This window comes from Melitaea cinxia, chromosome Z, assembly GCF_905220565.1.
Source record: "Melitaea cinxia chromosome Z, ilMelCinx1.1, whole genome shotgun sequence".
In the NCBI taxonomy this organism is placed as follows: Eukaryota; Metazoa; Arthropoda; class Insecta; order Lepidoptera; family Nymphalidae; genus Melitaea; species Melitaea cinxia.
The window spans coordinates 15663942-15683720 of record NC_059424.1 but is presented as its reverse complement, the minus strand read 5'-3'; the positions used below and the strand labels follow the sequence as shown (position 1 = coordinate 15683720).

Sequence of the window (19779 nt, the reverse complement as noted above, 5' to 3'; positions counted from 1 at the left end):
AAACAACGTTAGCGGGGTCAGCTAGTAAATAAATAATAATAGTAGTCTCCTGCGATATCTTATCATACTCACATAATATATAACTTTATAAGTAAAAATACGTTTAAGAGCTATATAAGAAAGTAAAGCAAAATACTTGAGTCATTCGAACCTAGAGTCAATTCTGTTGACTGTCATATATTATGTACATACATGAGATAAGATGCGAATAATCATCCACACATGAAATGAATTTGCTTTCGACGATACGTGACTATGCGATAATGCTGTTGCACGGTCATGTCCTCTGATGCTTGTTCTAACATGCGTTTATATGATTCCAAATTGTTACAGCTTCGCGTTATTGATACAAAGTTGGTTGTACAAATGTTTTTATATTGAAACGGGTAACGAGAGAGAAGTCATTATAGTTTTGTTTTAATGTCTCTATATATAAACAAATGAAATAAGTATATTTAAACGACCTTCACCAATTTGTTTAACGGATAAAAGTTATTTTTATCTACTTAAGTATATTTAAAAATACATTGCGAATGGGTTAGCGGAAAATTCCTGGCCAGACTATACGCTTCAGCCTGTAATATCCCACTGCTGGCCATAGGCATTCCCTATGTAGGAGAAGAATAAGTGCTTAATCCACCTCGCTGCTTAAATGTGGCTTGGCTGATATATTCCCTACATTGAGTAATGATCGCTTTCAGGTGTCTATGATAACAACCGGGACCAACAGCTTAATGTGCTCTCCGAGGCACGGCGAGACCCACAAGAACTAACAACCAGACCGGCAATAAATATTTGTGTAAACAGTAATATCTATAATTTTAGGCGCCGCCGACATTCCACACGCACCATTAGACCAAAGCCGCGAGGTCGTCGAGGCCAGACTAAAATTAATTAAAAATTAAAAAATTACTTTTTATTTAACATTGCAGCGATGAGTTTAAAGAATGAATGAGATGAAAGAAATGAAGATATGAAGACTGTATAACCTATAAACGCCGGTAATATCAGGTGCAATATATACTAGCTCTTTTCCGACTGTTATCACGACCCTCTCCAGAAGCCTTCTTTACGTTACTCACTACAGGAACACAAATCTACTTGAGAGCACTAATAAGTTATTAACTTCAAAACAACTTCGAAAAAATTTAATTGAAAACAAAATCTAAAACTAAAATTTCATTACAGTCAATTCAATAGTTATTGCGTAAAAGAGTAACAAATTTCCATCTGTCAATAAATTCAAACAAACTTTCGCATTCATTATATTAATAAGACACATCAGTTAAATTACATAAATGTTATAAATGTACACTAAAGTTTTTTTCAAAAAGTAGTCATAGGATCTCTATCAAATTTAAATGGGACCACAAGACAAGCTGAGGCTGGTCTTGTGGTTCCATTCTTCCGGTCTTTCGATTACAACAAGGTAACATACATAAAAAAATATAGTCGAATTCGAATGTAGAACTTCCTCCTTTACGTATTTAATCTATGGTTATAATGTCATCCCAACCGGCTTCGCACGGTTATTTAACAAAAATTTCAAAACATTTTTCCCTGATTTTTTTTTAAATATAATATAGCCGATGTCACACTACGGGTAGTGTGGTTTTCTAACAATGAAAAAATTTTCAAATCGGTTCAGTAAGTTTCGGAGCCTATTCAATACAAACAAACAATCAAATCTTTCTCCTTTATAATATTAGTATAGATATATAAGCGAAGTAAATTTAATACATTGTTTTTTTTTTCACAAACTAAATAAGAGTAGCTTACGGAATAAGAAGTTTCAAATTGTTGTCAATTATTTTCAAAAAATCTAATGAATCTGGTAATAGGTAATATCATCCTAGAGATGAGAGCCCTCCACGTTTATAAACCTTAGATTTTTAGAGCCAAAGTTATACATGTATTTGTATTACATGTCTTCGACGTTTTTCTTATGTTAAGCTCACTGCCATAGCTTCTTCAGATTCTGACCTCTTACCATTTTCGGAAACGGTTGTTTAAAGATTGAATCCATAGTGCTTGTTTTAGTACATCCCTAACATCTATACAAATAAATAAAATTGAAGTGTCTGTTTGTAATATTTAAATAACCGCTTTTTACTAAGTGCATATGGATGTATACACGGTATATATAACAAAATAACATTTTTTACTATTTTGTCTGCCTATCTGTCTGTCTGTTTGTTCCGGCTTATCTCTGAAACGACTGAACCGATTTTGACGGGACTTTCACTGGCAGACAGCTGATGCAATAAGAAGTAACTTAGGCTAATTTTATTTTAGAAATTTATTTATTTTATAACTCTGCGAACTGAACAATAACTTTTTAGTTACGGGCACAGCTAGTTTAAAATAAAAAATTGGACATCGTATTATATATATCCGGGTCCTGACTGCAATAGCATCACTACAAACTTTTCCATAACTTATACTTTATTTTTCATAAACTATTTAATAGAGACTATCACAATTTACTGTACTTAAGTGAAGTTTTGTTATAATAAAACATATCTTCAATCAATAAAATGATATTCATTTAGAGCCGAATCTTAACACAGGCGCCATTTAAAACAAGGATGATGAAATCTATACTTGTAAAAATGTGGTACATTACAGTGGAAAACCTGTAATAAGTTACTAAATTATAATAAGTTACTAAGCTTATAACAACCTACTAACTTATAATAAAATAACTTATAATTATGTGTATAGGTATGTGATAATTATTTCATGTAAATTTTTTGTACATATTTAAAAATAAGTTTCTTGCAATGTCTATAAATAAATATAATTGCTTCTATGTGAAAAGATAACTTATTGAGATGTTTATATTATTGTGGAATTATAGATGACCAAGAATGTAGACTGTGACCTTTAAGTGATAGGTTTATAATCTATATTCGTCGTAGATGAGATGATAAGGACTTACAATAAATACCGTATAAATGCTTTAATTAATATTTATATTTACACAATCGCTCGGAAAACTTCATATTATTCTTATAAATATTGAGTTAAAATACTTTCATTGTTAATAACTAGCACACGTTGAGTAATAATATTCATGTACACATGTAATCTGTTGTATGTACGTACTGTTTTTGTTTTCAATTCTTACTATTCATTTACACTCTCCCTTTATTTTTATGAATCTTGTAAAATTTTAAATCAGTAATAAAATACTTTCTGTTAATCTATTCAAGTTTAAAAATATTTTAGTCAACTTCTAACATAAAATAACATAACAATACACTTTATTGTACACCTAAACAGAAATAATACGTATCAGATTATCATAAGTTTAACAAAGTATCATAAGGTACAAAGAACGACCTTATCGCTGAAAAGCGATCTCTTCCAGGCAACGTAGGGGCAGAGGAGATGGTATTGTGTCGGTGTAGGTACAAATTGTGAAATAAACGTGTGAATATATTTACTTAAACACATATACATACATACATACATAAATAGATACATAAAAACACACACACACACACACACACACACACACATATATATATATATATATATATAAACGCGAAAGGTCACTCATCACGAAATCTCCAAAACTATAACACCTACAAACTTGAAATTTGGCAGGTAGGCTCATTATAAGACGTAAGCATCCGCTAAGAACGGATTTTATGAAAAACGACCCCTAAGGGGGTAAAACGGGGGTTGGAAGTTTGTATGAAAGTCCTATGTTTTTGAAGTAAGAGACTTGAAATTTCAAATGTAAGCTCTATAGATGGTGAAAAGGTGTCCAAACAATGTATCTTTAGAAATCAACCCCTTTTTGGTGTTAACACGGGGATAGTAGATTGGCTCACTGATCACGAAATCTCCGAAACTATAACAGTTACAAACTTGAAATTTGGCAGAAAGGCTTCTTATAGGGCGTAGACATCCGCTAAGAACGAATTTTACGAAATTCGACCCTTGAGGGGGTAAAACGGGGGTGGGAAGTTTGTGTGAAAGTTTTTGAAGTAAGAGACTTGAAATTTAAAATGTACACCTTATAGATGATGAGAAGGTGTCCAAATAATGAATCATTAGAAATCAACTCCCTTTTGGGGTTAAAACGGGGGATGGTAGGTTTACTCACTCATCACGAAATCTCCGAAATTATAACAGCTACAAACTTGAAATTCGGCAGGTAGGTTCTTTATAGGGTGTAAACATTCGACGAGAACGGATTTTACGAAATTCGACCCTTAAGGGGATAAAACGGGGGTTGGAAGTTTGTATGAAAGTCCTATGTTTTTGAAGTAAGAGACTTGAAATTTAAAATTTATGCTCTATAGATGGTGAGAAGGTGTCCAAATAACGTTTCTTTAGAAAGCAACTCCCTTTTGGGGTTAAAACGGGGGATGGTAGATTGACTCACTCATCACGAAATCTCCGAAACTATAACAGCTACAAACTTGAAATTTGGCAGGTAGGTTTCTTATAGGGCGTAAACATTCGTTAAGAACGGGTTTTACAAAACTCGACCCCTAAGGGGGTAAAACGGGGGTTGGAAATTTGTATGAAAGTCCTATGTTTTTGAAGTAAGAGACTTGACATTTAAAATTTATGCTCTATAGATGGTGAGAAGGTGTCCAAATAATGTTTCTTTAGAAAGCAACTCTCTTTTGGGGTTAAAACGGGGGATGGTAGATTGACTCACTCATCACGAAATCTCCGAAACTATAACAGCTACAAACTGGAAATTTGGTAGGTAGGTTTCTTATAGGGCGTAGACATTCGCTAAGAACGGGTTTTACAAAACTCGACCCCTAAGGGGGTAAAACGGGGGTTGGAAATTTGTATAAAAGTCTTATGTTTTTGAAGTAAGAGACTTGAAATTTAAAATGTATGCTCTATAGATAAGAGGTGTCCAAATAATGTATCGTAATCTATATATATATATATATATATATATAAAAGAGAAAGGTCACTAACTCACTCATCACGAGAACTCAAAAACCGCTGGATGGTCTATCTATCCAGGTTGTACAAAGATAAAATTTGCCAGGGAGGTAGTTAGCAGACGTCCGCTAAGAACGGATTTTACGATATTCCACCTCTAAGGGGGTTTCATTGGGGTTGATAGTTTGTATGAAACATATACAGCCTGAAAATAGAGTTAAAAATGTGGTGTATACAGAGTTTTTATAAAAATAAATATTAAATTATACTAAATTGTGCCTATTTAAAAAGTTACTTAGTTTGATAAGCATTTCAAGTGACTGAAATAAAAAAATAATTTGCGTTAAACATCTTAATAGTGATGCATATCTGCATAACCACGCGGACGTAATCGTGGGCAACACTTAGTGTATTATAAAACAGAGTCTCCAAAAGTGTATCTGATCGATTCGCTCAAAATCTACTGAACGGATTTTCATGCGGTTTCACCATTGGAGAGAGGGTTCCACCATTGGCAAGAGGAAGGTTTACGGAACGGCTAAGATTTTGATGAGAGTTTCACTGGAAGTTTGCCGGGAAAACTTTGTGACACACTAATTTCAACGCGGGCGAAGCCGCGGGCACAGCTAGTATATATATATATATAATTTTATTCACTTGTAGTGACATGATGTCAAAAAACACTAGTTTCAACCCTGATTACATTCTAAAAAGACATTGGCTTTTTGAATAAATAAATAAAATGTTTAAAAAAAGATCCCGTAAACGTCCGTCTGTCTGTGTGTATGGAAACTGGCGTGGTCACGATAACTGCCGAAAAACTTAACTGATCAAGTCCATTTCTTATTATACGCTTCAGTATTATTCAAAACTAAATCCTTTGAAGATCACGGTCGAATTCAATGTAGTTTTATTATAATTAGAAATAAACTAAAATTCACTTATCGTTAGTATATCTACAACAATGTAAATAGGGTTAGTTTACAATACATGAGCAGTATCTCTCTTTTCTGGGTGGACGATGAATGGCGCGGAAGATTTAAGAGTATTATTCAATTTCGTTTTATGTTAGCAATAACGCAAACAACTTAATTGTGAAAAATGAGATTATGAAGCATGCACTTCTGGATTTTGCAAACTTTTTCAATCTATTGTAACATAAATAAAACCCAATTCGCTAAATTAAATGAGAAACAAGGTGTTATAATACCTACCTATAAATAACAAATATAAATAATACTTAACACATAATATAATAAAACGAAATTAATCAAAACCCAATATCAAACCAATCTATACTAATATTATAAAGCTGAAAAGTTTGTTTGTTGATTCAAGGCGGTAATCTCTGGAACTACTGGTTCGAAATTATTTTTTTATGTTTGCTCGTTTACCTAGGAAGTCTATAGGCTATTTTCTTTATATTATTTATATTTACGAGTACCTATAAATAATACAACTGGACAAGTGATAGACACAGGAATATGTCTCCTTCATATTTTACCTAATATTTAATATTTAATCTATATGTATAAAAATAACCGTAAACCATGCATTTGATCATGTCATCTTCAGCAAAGCGTTGTGCACAATAGTTTCTGAGCTTGTACGACCAAAAAATAAAAAAAGCTTAGGAACGCGCGCAGGGTACATCTTGTATTTGATAAAATCGTGCTAAAACATATTTATACAATTTTTTTATAATTGACCTTAAAGTAGGTACATATGAGTGTATTACGAAAATTTCAAATTGGTACCTATTTCAGAGATGACGGATGGATAGAGTGAAGATATATGCTTGATTACCAATCAATTGTAATTAGATCACAATACTGAGCTGCCACCTCATTACTAATATCAGTTGCTTACTTACAAGTGCATACGATGCTCTTACAAAGTTTTAAAAGCTTTACATATTTCTCTCTCTCTCTCTTTCACTCCGCCGATGAGGAGAGAAGAATGTGAGCTCCCGGCACGAACAGAAAGAGCCAGAATTTCCACAAAAACCTAGCAGTGCCCTTATCGTCATAGTAGGTCTCAATGGAATAATTTTCGCACGCTACCTTCGCACCCCGTTGGTGAGTGAGAGAGGTCTCCTTCTCCCACTCTATTCTGAAAGGTCAAACGGCGCCTCCTTTTCTCTGGTTGTCACCTGCGAAGCAGATCCCTCCGTGGCCTCCTTTTGAGACATGATTTCCTCGCAGAAGGAGACCACTGTCGGCCAGCACCTCTCGCTGATAAGCATGCTTCGGACTACGCTTGACAACGACAGGTTTTCATCTATTATAGCCACCAGGGGGCAGCGCTGTGGCCCCCAAGCGGCATAATCATCGAGAGTGTGGCATATCGCATCTATCGACTCGCCACATTCATAACAGGCAGGGGTGGCTTCTCTACCCGCAACCTTATACAGGTACTCATCGAAGCAGCTAATCATGGTAAGCACCTGTGTCAGTCAGCACCCCGTGACGCCTCTTAACTCAGCGACGAAAGTGGTGACGTATGTTGATCACCGTCAATGAGCCTGTCACTGGGGACTCCAGATTCTCCATACACCTGAGCCCTGATCCTACGTATCTAGCCCGCACTCTGAATTTGTCTCGCGCTTGGAGGCTCAACCGATGTCGGTACGCTTCCCCGAGTACGCACGCACAGAGTTCCCAGTGCGGATCTCTCGCGAGAAGTGTCGCCGCCATCCACGACACCGTACAGTACCCGCGTATAACTTTCACCGCTATGCCCCTTTGCAGTTTCTTTAGGAGGATCCTTAGCGGTGAGAGCGTCCGCTAATACGGGGACACCATACAAGGCCATGCTTCGTACGATACCAGTATAGAAACGCCGGAACGCTCGGCCCTCCTACGTTATGTAGGGAGTCTGCCCAAAGTAGCGTCGGTGCACTCGAGCCTCGGAATATCATGAGCACCTAAATTGTCTAGAATCAACAAAGCCAATAAAACACACTATCAGTCATAATAGCGGATGTGTGCCAGCAATGTTTAGGCATTGCCTCTAACGTTGCAGATATTCATGGGCAGCAGTAACCATATATAATCAGGTAATGAGTGCTATTTGTTTCATTTGTCGTCTTTTTATAAGTAAAAGTGAGTATATGACGTAAGTGAAACACGGAGAGACGTCTACTGCTACTATATAGACATAACTATTTTTGCTAAATCCCTGACTTCGTTAGACACTGAAGTAATACGTGACATATTAATAAGTTTAAAATAACGTTGGTTCTTAAAAAGATGAAGTATTTATATTTCATTATAAAATAACTAAAAAGCGCTTTGAAGACAAAACAGAATTCGAAGAAATATTCTTTTGAATACAGCGCATATTATTTTTAAGCAATGTAAAGTACAGCCTTTATAATATTTTCATAAATAACAAACAGATTCAAAAATATTTATTCCGACCGGTATTTATATTGGTTTCACAAAAGATGCAGTAGCATACACATTCAAACTAGTAAGCTCATTAATTTCATTATCTTTTAAAAATATACACGTCAACAATTTTGTAATCGGCCTTACTGACGAATAACATAAGTTTATTGGGCTAAAAATAGACTGCCTTTACAATTTTACATACGATTTTATCAATATATTTTCTTGAGTACTAATTACTACTTTATATCAAATCTGTATTATTACCTTACACATGTGTCTAAGCGCTTAATTTTAATGTTTTAGTGAGTATATACTCGTAATTTGTTACGTTTATGAACGAGTAGCGTTGCATTAATATCAAAACATTTTTTTTTATCTATTTCGTTTGCAGGCAATAAGTTAATACTTTTGTTTTAGTGAACAGTAAGTACACTGCCACACATAATTTTGGTTTTAAATACACAGTCAGGGTAGAATTCGAACCTGCGCTCTAGAGTGAAAGGCATTGTAAAAGTATAAATATAATAATGTATAAATAAATAAAACTGGAGTGTCTGTTTGTAATATTAAAATAACCGCTTTTTACTAAATTCAATGTATGTATACACAAAACATATACCAAAATAACATTTTTTATAATTTTTTCTGTCTGTCTGTTTCCTGCTAATCTCTGAAACGGCTGAACCGATTTAAACAGCTAGTTTATAATAAAAAGGGACCATCAGTGAATCAATAATATTTTGTAAATTTTGATCAATTTCGATCTCTGAAATTGAATACCGAAAAAGAAAGTTATCTATATATAAACATTATAATTCATCATTACAGCCTATACAGTCCACTGCTGGACATAGGCCTCTACAAGTTCACGCCAAAAATAACGTGAACTCATGTGTTTTGCCTATAGTCACCACGCTGGGCAGGCGGGTTGGTGACCGGCAGTACTGACTTTGTCGCACCGAAGACGCTGCTGCCCGTCTTCGGCCTGTGTATTTCAAAGCCAGCAGTTGGATGATTATCCCGCCATCGGTCGGCTTCTTAAGTTCCAAGGTGGTTGTGGAACCTTGTTATCCCTTAGTCGCCTCTTACGACACCCACGGGAAGAGAGGGGGTGGCTAAATTCTTTAGTGCCGTAGCCACACAGCACAAACATTATATATAATTAATGTTTTAATATTATTCTTATGGTATTCTCATCAGGGATGAATAGCGTTTGATAAGATATTATGTAAATATAATTTTCATGGAAAGTAAATGATATTTTATTAAAATATCATTTGCATAATATCGTAGTCCAGTGGTTGAATAAATCAAATTTTCGCCAAAGAAATTGACGATATCGAATAAGTTATAAGTTTAACTGAGGTAGGGCACAGCAGGAATTTCCTGCTCAAAATATGGAGCAGCCCGACTGGGGTAGTACCTCGACCTTACAGAAGATCACAGCTAAATAATACTATTTTCAAGCAGTATTGTGTTCCTGTTGGTGAGTAAGGTGACCAGAGCTCCTGGGAGGGATTGGGGATTGGGTCGGCTACGCGCTTGCGATGCTTCTGGTGTTGCAGGCGTCTATAAGGTACGATAATCTCTTACCATCAGGTGAGCCGTACGCTTGTTTGCCGACCTAGTGATATAAAAAAAGTAACGGAACACAACAATAAAACAAATTACAACGCGGAAATTAATTAATTATTTCGGCGAATTTCGAATATATTAGGTATCCCTAAAAGAGCGATCTCTTCCAGACAACCTTTCGGCAAAGGACATGAGAGAATGAAGCAGAAAGAAGGTGTATCAATGATATAAACGTATTAAAGAAAAAGAAAATACAAAGAAATAAAATAATATACTCACTCACTCAAAACATGAACATACATAGGTACACATACATACATATATATGTAGTACCTACTCAATAAAGTAAGAAAATGCATTCTATCGAGACCTTAGAAGTAATTAAGATCAACTCAGCGTTTCTCTCTGAAGAATTTAACCTTAATAATTATGTAGCAACTTACGTTACTTTTACAAATTCAGACGATAACGCTTTGTGTGTGAACGCATAATAGGGGGTCGTTTTACAGCACTTTTACTGTTTATGAAAATATAGGTGAAATAGTATAAGAGCATTTATTATACCAACACGAATAGCAAACGTTAAACACAGCCTATCAGTCCATTAATAAGTTTTATTATTTTAATTAGTTATGAAAATTTAAACCGTTGGTTTCGTTATAATCACAACCACGTGATAACTTCTAACAGGGTAGCTAACCGCTGAAAATTAGACATAGTAGAGAAGTGTAATGGATAAGCTCCATTTTTTCATTTCTTTTATTAGAACTTTTCCATATTGAAAACCTATTCTACTGTTGCCAGCAGTAGAACTATGTTAGTCTTTCTAGTACACAAAGACATCTCACAGACACACAACACACACAGACACAGACATCAATTTTTAAATGTGTTTAGATTAGTTTTTATGTATGTATGTGTGTATATTTTGTTTTCTTCCTGTTTTCTTTCATTTTAATTCTGTACACTCTTTTCGCTTTATTCACATTATCTCCTCCACGCGGATTTTCTGGAAAAGATCGCTGTTTGGCGATAAGACCGCCCGTTGTACATTTCTTTTTGTGTATCATCACTACATAGTATAAAACAAAGTCGCTTTTTCTGTCCCTACACATGTATGTACGCTTAAATCTTTAAAACTACGCAACGGATTTTGTTGCGGTTCTTTTTAATAGATAGATTGATTCAAGAGGAAGGTTTATATGTATAATAACATCCATTAAATAGTGGAGAAATACTGTTATTTTTGAGTTTTCTAATGTTATGTCGTAAATAATTATTTTTTTTTTCGCTTAAATTGCAAACGCAGGCTGAACCCTACGAGATTTATCAAAATAATGTATTAAGTATTGTACACATTGAAAAGGTCTACAGAAAACTCCGCGATGGTATATACCTATCTCTTATGGATATCCCACAATAACATTTTTTTTGTCATTTACTTTTTACGACAAATAATGGCTAATTTTCGAAGCGATTTTAACCAATACAGCATTAATCCTTACCCAATTAAATACCTTAAATATATTTTTTATTTAATATAGATCTATATGGCCCTTTACAGCAAATGATTTAAATGAGTATTTTCGAAGATATTACAGATTTAAAAATCGCGGTACGTAGCGTTTGTGGCGGTTCCGGCCGGCTTTTACTCTAAGTTAACGCGTGCGGGCCACGGGCAGTAATGAATAAATCAAAACTACTGGATCGATTTTAATCATTTTTTCAGTGAATGACATTATATATATTATATTTTATACCCGTGCGAAGCCGGAGCGGGTCGCTAGTTGTTTTATAAATTATAAGCTTCTTTTTATATGTACAATAAAGAGGAAATTTTTATTATTATTATTACTTCGACTTTGCCGTTCAAGCTATTGAGGTCTATAGATTTATATTTTTTAATCATATTTTAGGCAAACATTGCAAATGTATTTTACATGGAATAAATAAATAAATAAATATCTTCACAATACACACACGGTCGTCTGTTCCTAAAGTAAGCAACTTAATGCTTGTGTTCTAGGTAACAGCCAACTGGTATAGCTACATTTTTTTTTCGCTAAACATACTTATAAATAATACATATATAAATATATAAATAAATATTTGTATTACACCCATACTCGGGGTGGGAATGGAACCCACAACCCTCGGAGCAGAAAGCAGGCTCACTACAAACTAAACCGACGGGCTAGTGATCATAGAATATTTTACTAATGCTTATTTATCCAGAATATAAGAAAACTTTATGGAAAACGTTCGATGTCGCGATATTAATTCCTAATTATGTTTCCTAGTTATAATTCCTAATTTATCAATAATTCTCGTAAACGTTACATACATGACGTGACTGTTTTAATATCAATATATTAACGTTAAAACAATCGTTAAAACCGTAATCCCTGCTTATTGTTATCTCAGTTAAACATTTTTAAGACATTAGTCTCTACCAAAGAAGAATTACGTAAATACTGCTCTATAACTATAATGATTAGAAAAAAATAATAACTTAATAAATAAATACATTTATTGTTGATAACGGCTTTATAACAGATATCATTCCGGATGCAGAAGAATTATAAAGTATATTGTTTATTTGTCATTTATTTAACTAGATTTGACAAACAATAACAATTTAAAACAACATCTAAGTAATTTGTTGGTACACCATTAATGGGTAAATACAGTGAATATGACACGACCAATACGATATCATTCAATTTTACTGCTTTAGAAGCGACCTGCGATAACCCAACGAACTATCGCAATGCGTCTCCTAGATGTGATCTCCATTCGTAATTGGAATTCAAACGGATACTTTTATTAATTACGAACAGTACATTATTTTTATGATATTGAGTGTGGATAATTTAAATTGTGCTAATCCTCATCGTAGACAACACTTCGCTTCTAAGCATTTTTCGTCTATCGTCTTGTAAATATCTTTACGAGAAAAACAAAATAAAAACACGTGAACAAATGCACTGGACACCTACTTTCGGATGTTTCATTATTTCTCAGAAGTTTAAACGATTTAGGTGCAGGGAAATTACTATATCAGCCATACATTTTCGTATGGCACAACGGTGACATTTTTATTTTAAGAAGATCAATTGCGTACAATAAGGGTCGGGTTGATGGGTCACAGACGTCTTAATTTTGTAACACTAATATGATTCTTACAAATACTTAGTTAATATTCCCTGTATTTGATAATCGACCTTGTAGAGTACAATATCAGTAGATAAAATGTGCTTTGAATAATAAAGCTATTTCGATAGGAAATTTACTGTGATGCAAATGCGAGAGTACATCCACTAATTTCTTCCTGTCGCTTCAGAATTGTGGATTTGTAGTCAACCCTGGAAAGGGCGCCGCCCACGCAACTGATAACAAACCGATTCCCATCGTCGTTTTTCTTATCACAGACCTGTTGTTTCTCTTTCAATTCACGCACTGTTTTGATATTTTATTATTACATTTCAATAGGTTATTCGTCCGAACGTTTTACACAACAAAAAGCTTACACATTTTAGTTTATAGACTATCACAGATCCTACTAGGGTTTATATCGACTTGCCTTAGGTTGTCGAAGTTGAGTTTGAGCCTCGTTATGGAAAGGCCCAGCTCGCGGAAGCTGTGGTTTGCAAAATCAGGCAGCTGAGAATAGGAGATATCAAGACCGATTTTTGTTTCAGGGCTGAACTTGTTGGTGAGGGCTCGAGCGATGTCTTCATACGAGTTAATTCGTTGACAAATGACGAGAATGGCACCGGTACCGACGTCTTCGCGTCGACACGTGCACGGGGAAATTTCGCGTCTCAAGGCACAATGCAGGCTCGCCCCAGCGCCGAGCTGGCCAGCCAGTGCGCTCAAGAAGGCGGCAGCAAGCGCGAGCGCGATCATCGTGTATGCCGGTCGGGGCTGGTCGCGCTACTGCCACTGTGCGCACGCCGCTGCGCCCGCGCACTCTATCCACCGCGCGCCGCCACCGTCGCGCCTCGCCGACTCTTGACACTCAACGAGCTTCGATCCGCCTTCGTGGCGCGACGAAACCGCCCATACGCTATTTTTTCTTCCCCTACATAAACTTGTACTTATTTTGTATAAGTATTGTGTTTGATGTTTTTGTAAATAAAAAATCAAATTAAATTAAAATGTTTAAATTAAGGTATGTAAAAAGTAAATTAACTACGCATTTTATACTACGAAATACATATTTAAAAAATAATCCTAATAATACTCGTGATAATTTGAATTAAATTAGCCTACTCGACGGAATAAAGATGCCCAATACGATACGATATATCGAAATATCGATACAGCACTATACGATATCTTAATATATATAAATTACGCGTCACTTTGTCCGTAATGGACTCCTAAACTGCTTAACTGATTTTAATCAAATTTGCATACCGTGTGCAGTGTGATCTAACTTGAAAGATAGGCTATATTTTATTTTGATATATGTAATTATTATATTTAAGAAAAAGAAATAAGGCGGTACGAAGTTCGACAGGTTAGCTAGTATTGATATATAATATGATATTGTGGCCATACGATTCGCATTATATATCGCATTCCTATTATAATATTGTTTATTTTAACACTGGGTCAAAAAAAAGAGCTCTGCTCTGTACCTTTGATCAGACCCATCTAAGGTTATGTATTTCGATGTACTGAATCTGATTTGGGGTGCATTAAGTCACTGTACCCTGTAATTTTAAGTAAATTAAAAAAGCCAAAAATTGCTAAAAATCGCAAAAATAATGCATTTATGCAAAGGAATTTTTTTAACTTGCACAATTTTGCTTCTTATCTATTTCATTGCGCTAAACCTAAATCCGAATTTGGTTTGGGTCGTCACAGTCCTCTAATCACTTCAGCCTATCGCAGTCCACTGCTGGACATAGGCCTCCCCAAGTTCGCGCCACACATCCCGGTCTTCCGCAATCCTCATCCAGCCTACACCGGCAATCTTACGTAGATCGTCGGTCCAACGGGCCGGAGGACGTCCCACACTGCGTTTGCCAAGACGCGGTCTCCACTCTAGGACCCGTCTACTCCAACGGCCATCGGTCCTGCGACACAGATGACCAGCCCACTGCCACTTCAACTTGCTAATTCTGTGGGCTATGTCGGTTACTTTCGTTCTCTCGCGGATAGTCTCATTTCTAATCCTGTCTTTGAGAGAGACCCCAAGCATAGCCCGTTCCATTGCACGTTGAGCGACTTTAAACTTGTGGACCAGTCCCTTGGTCAGTGTCCACGTCTCGGCTCCGTATGTTAACACAGGCAGGACGCATTGCTCGAAAACTTTTGTCTTCAAGCATTGCAGAATCTTCGAAGTGAAGACTCGACGGAGTCTGCCAAAAAACCCATGAGTTCGCACCAGTCCTCTAAATTTAGAGTAAACTGCAAAAAATCCCTCTAAAAATTAGAAAAAATCGTAAAAAGTGAACAGCAAACAAAAAAAAATCTCGAACTAGATCAAGTATATTTCTTATGTATTTCTATGCTCTGAATCTGAATATTAAGTCGATTTAGCCGGAAGATCCTCCTAATTCTGAGTAAATAACAAAAAACCGCTTTTCATCGCTAAAAAATCGTGAAATATTGTAATTATAAAATATCAATCGCTTAATACTAGACATTTGATTGTTTTGTTTTAAGACCATTTTAATGGTTACATTATAAAACTGTTCAGATGAAGCGGGTTTTTAGAAATACGGTAGTTTTGGATGTTTGACTATAACAAAGTGTTGGATTATAAAAAATATGTCGTTATATTACAAAAGATTTGTAATATGAAATATGTGAAGATGAAGTTAACTGGTTAGACACAAAAGAAAGATGTTCTGGTGTAGATGAAATGCTATCGGAATTTTATTCAGTTCTCCAATCGATTATCGTTAAATTTTTTCTTTATGTATAAAAAAAATACAAAATATTTTCACTGGTACCCTAAAGATTTAATAATACTTTTAATGAAAGGTATAAAATTAGAATCAGGTACGAAAAGTATAAAAATCCTTCGGATGAAATTACTTCTGAAACAATTACTAATAGATCATTTAAGAGACAACAAGAAAGTTAAAAATTGCACAGTAAAAAATCCTAAATACTTTTGGTCGAATATTGAATAATAGAGGAACAATAATTTAAATATACCAAGCAATATGAATCAAGCAAGCATCTGAACAAGGAACAAGCTTTGAATTGTCGTAATATCGGTAAGCTGTTTAGAAATAAATTTATGCCAGTTTATGAAAACAGAAACACAAAACCAACACAATTCGATCAAATTATGTTGATCCAAAAGAAATATGTAACTTAAATATCATTTCTGTTTTCAATACTGATGTAACTCAAAATACTAGATATAACTAAAGGACCTGGACCTGACGGTCTGCTGCTTTTTTGTACTAAAGCTGCTTTTTTGTCCTAACCAGCTTATATTGCCATTTACAATTATTTTTAACAAAACATTGATTTTGGGATAATTTCCTTTACGTTCGAAAGAAAATAAAATTAAATATATTTCTAAAACTGGCTCTAAAAAGAATGAAAAAAAATTATAGACTGGTATATATTCAATTTTTGCAAAGATTTTCGAAAGCTTAATCCTTCCCTATTTAAGAAATGGTATTAAACACCCAATCACTGAGAATAAAAATCGGTTTGGAAGTGGTAGATTAACTAATACAAATCTCATCATTTTGTAGAAACACCAAATACAGGTAAACGTTATTTATATAATTCTTTTAAAGTATTTGATAGAGTTGGCCATATAATTTTAATTCAAAAGTTGTCTAATATCGGTATTAGTGGTGGTATATTTTTTAGAATAATTTGATAGTCTCACACGAAAGTCACAGGCGAAATTTCGGATGAAAGGTAGTGTGTTAAAGAGTAAATAATACTAATATTTCATTAAAATACATACATAGATGAGTGAATTAGTACTTTTTCAAATAATATCTTGATTCCTTTTTCTTCATCATCATCATTACAGCCTATACAGTCCACTGCTGGACATAGGCCTCCACAAGTTTACGCCAAAAATAACGTGAACTCGTGTGTTTTGCCCATAGTCACCACGCTGGGCAGGCGGGTTGGTGACCGCAGTACTGGCTTTGTCGCACCGAAGACGCTGCTGCCCGTTTTCGGCCTGTGTATTTCAAAGCCAGCAGTTGGATGGTTATCCCGCCACCAGTCGGCTTTTTAAGTTCCAAGGTGGTAGTGAAACTGTGATATCCCTTAGTCGCCTCTTACGACACCCACGGGAAGAGAGGGGGTGGCTAAATTCTTTAGTGCCGTAGCCACACAGTACGTTCCTTCCTTTTTCTTTATTACACGTTATTTAAATAATATTCACAAAACAGGCTAATTAAGAATTAGGGAATTATTATTCAGCTTTTGTAATGAAAAATGCCTTGTTTTTCTTTAAAAAAAATTCTTATGACTTCGTGACGAAAATATAAAAGCTGAAAAGTAAACATACTCATATTACATTACATCACATTACCTTGTCTAATCCTAAGCATATTATTTGAATAGTTGGGTAGTCGTTTGCAAAACATTTAATTTTTCAATAATTATTTTTATTGAACTAAAATATTAATTTAAATAATATTCACTATTTTAAAATCAAATAAAAAATAATGAAAACACTGTATAATAAGTTATTTTCCGTAATTCTACTATGCATTCTAAATACTAATTCTGTTTAATATGAAATCCTGCTCAAAAAGTAACTGTCGTAACCACACAGCAGCATTTTTTTAATAAAGAAGGTGATAACGAGAGCTTTACCTCCATTTTTGTTTATATCTTAAAATAATTTCAAAACCTCATGATAAAAGACATTTCACAGTTAACAAAGACGCGGAAAAATGAGCGTGTGATGATTAGTCCTACGACGAAGGGTGCGATTTTAGAAACGTTATGGTGGTCGTCAAAGGGACGTGCTCTTTGGTGGATTAGATAGCACTAAAATTTTGGGACTAAAGCTACACCACCAACCAAAAGCTACACTAAGTAAGCCAAGATATTAAGTAGGGATTATTTTTCAAATCTAACATGGGTTTTGACTTCATATTTTGTTTAGAGAATAACACACTACTTAAACAATATTTTAGATTAAAGAAATAGATTCTAAAAGCCACAGCTAATCTTATGAATACATATTTGTACAATCTTTCATTTTTTTTAAACAGTTAAAGTTTTCATTAAGAGTCAATATCAGGTCAAACGCTATAAATTGCCGAATGAATTCCCCGAGTATGAATAAAACGGCGCAGAACGTTCGGAGAGCTACATTGCGTTGCCTACGCATTCAAAAGGGGATTTTTGAGTCACAAAGCTTTAAATGAATTGAAGTATGAGTGTCAAATATATTTATATTAGTCAGACCGTAAAATAGTTGTGACCAAGGTTATATACATATAATCTAGGGTTATTGCGGATGCAAAAATTTTGACTGGGAATGCGAATTTTGCGAGGTGGACATACACGAATGTGACAGCGGATTTCAGGATTTATAAAGATGTTTTTTTTTACTATTATTTAATAGTACATTAATAAATGATTATACAAAATATTAATTATCTGGAAACGTTGGCTGGTAGAGGTGATAAATATCTTAAAAGTTTTAAGTTCAGCTTGATAAATTTTGCATCCATTGAGAAGATTTTTGCATCTTGTTATTTATTTATTTATTTAGATCTAAAGTTCTTTCGGAGAAAAGCTTCAAGGCTAACGTTGTCAGGTTCTCCTTCACCTTCACTCGACCAATCTAACGTTATGGCAAATGGCTTTACCTAGATCGTACGTTTCACTTTCCGGGTGAAATTTTTCATTTTTGGGTTCCGTGACTCATAAAGAAAAAACAGAACCCTTATAGGATCACTTTGTTGTCCATCTGTCTATCAAGAACCTTCTTACCAGGAATGTGCGGAGGTAACAAGCTGAAATTCATATTAAATAGTCAAGTCTACTGTCCATTGAAGGTGTGAAAAATGAAACTTCCAAACCAACGCAATCAAAAGATACAGCCGTTTACACTTCAAATTTTCGCCACTCGCAAGGAAATCAAAACCTACAAGGTACTTCCCGTGAACTTAGAATCTTGAAATTTGTCACAAAGTACATCTTATAGTACAGATAAAAGAAAATTTGCATAAACATATCACCTACATATTATTTGTGAACAATATAATCAAAACTTGATACAAATTTTTTATCTACATTAAATACTAACTCTAGTTATTAAGCTTTTATCTTTACTAACAATTATGGAACCTTTGTCGTCCGAGTAATAAACCTTTTTATTTTTTTATTTATTAAATGCAACACCATTTGATGACCGCTCTGGTGTAATATTGCATGTGTCGTGTCGGCGGCGTCTAAGCACCAACAGTGGTGGGTTCGATTCCCGCTCGTAGGGGCTATTTGTATTAATACAAATATTTTTTCCGGTTTGATTGTTAGTTACCGTGGGTGTCCCCACCGTGCCTCAGAGACCACGTTAAGCTCTCGGTCCCGGTTGTTACTATGCACCCATGATAGCGATCGTTACTCATAGTAGGAAATATATCCGCCAATATATATATACTTATATTTACACACAAACACACAAGTTGACTCATATATACTCAATTTCATACACAGCATCTCATATGCTTGATTGGTTTTGTGTGCTTACCCTTTCGTATAGATTTTATGCCAAAATTATAAATTGTAGCATGCGGAAGATTAGCTGATCATCCTTAACATAGATTATACTAATAATCTATATAGGATGTTCAGTCTGAACTCAATTTTATTTTATGTAAATTAAACCCTTTACATACGTAAGTTTTGTAATTGATACCACTTG

The 19779-nt window shown here is 34.7% G+C and overlaps 1 protein-coding gene across 1 annotated transcript in view; it reads right to left on the bottom strand.

The window, feature by feature from the left end:
• Positions 1–13865, bottom strand: part of LOC123668436 (leucine-rich repeats and immunoglobulin-like domains protein 1) — a 28842-nt gene extending 14977 nt beyond the window's left edge. Inside the window, exon 1 of the mRNA XM_045602167.1 lies at positions 13477–13865. Coding sequence (XP_045458123.1) covers positions 13477–13802 — 326 coding nt within the window. The 5' untranslated portion in view covers positions 13803–13865. The remainder of the gene's footprint in view (positions 1–13476) is intronic.
• Between the last annotated feature and the right edge of the window lie 5914 nt (positions 13866–19779).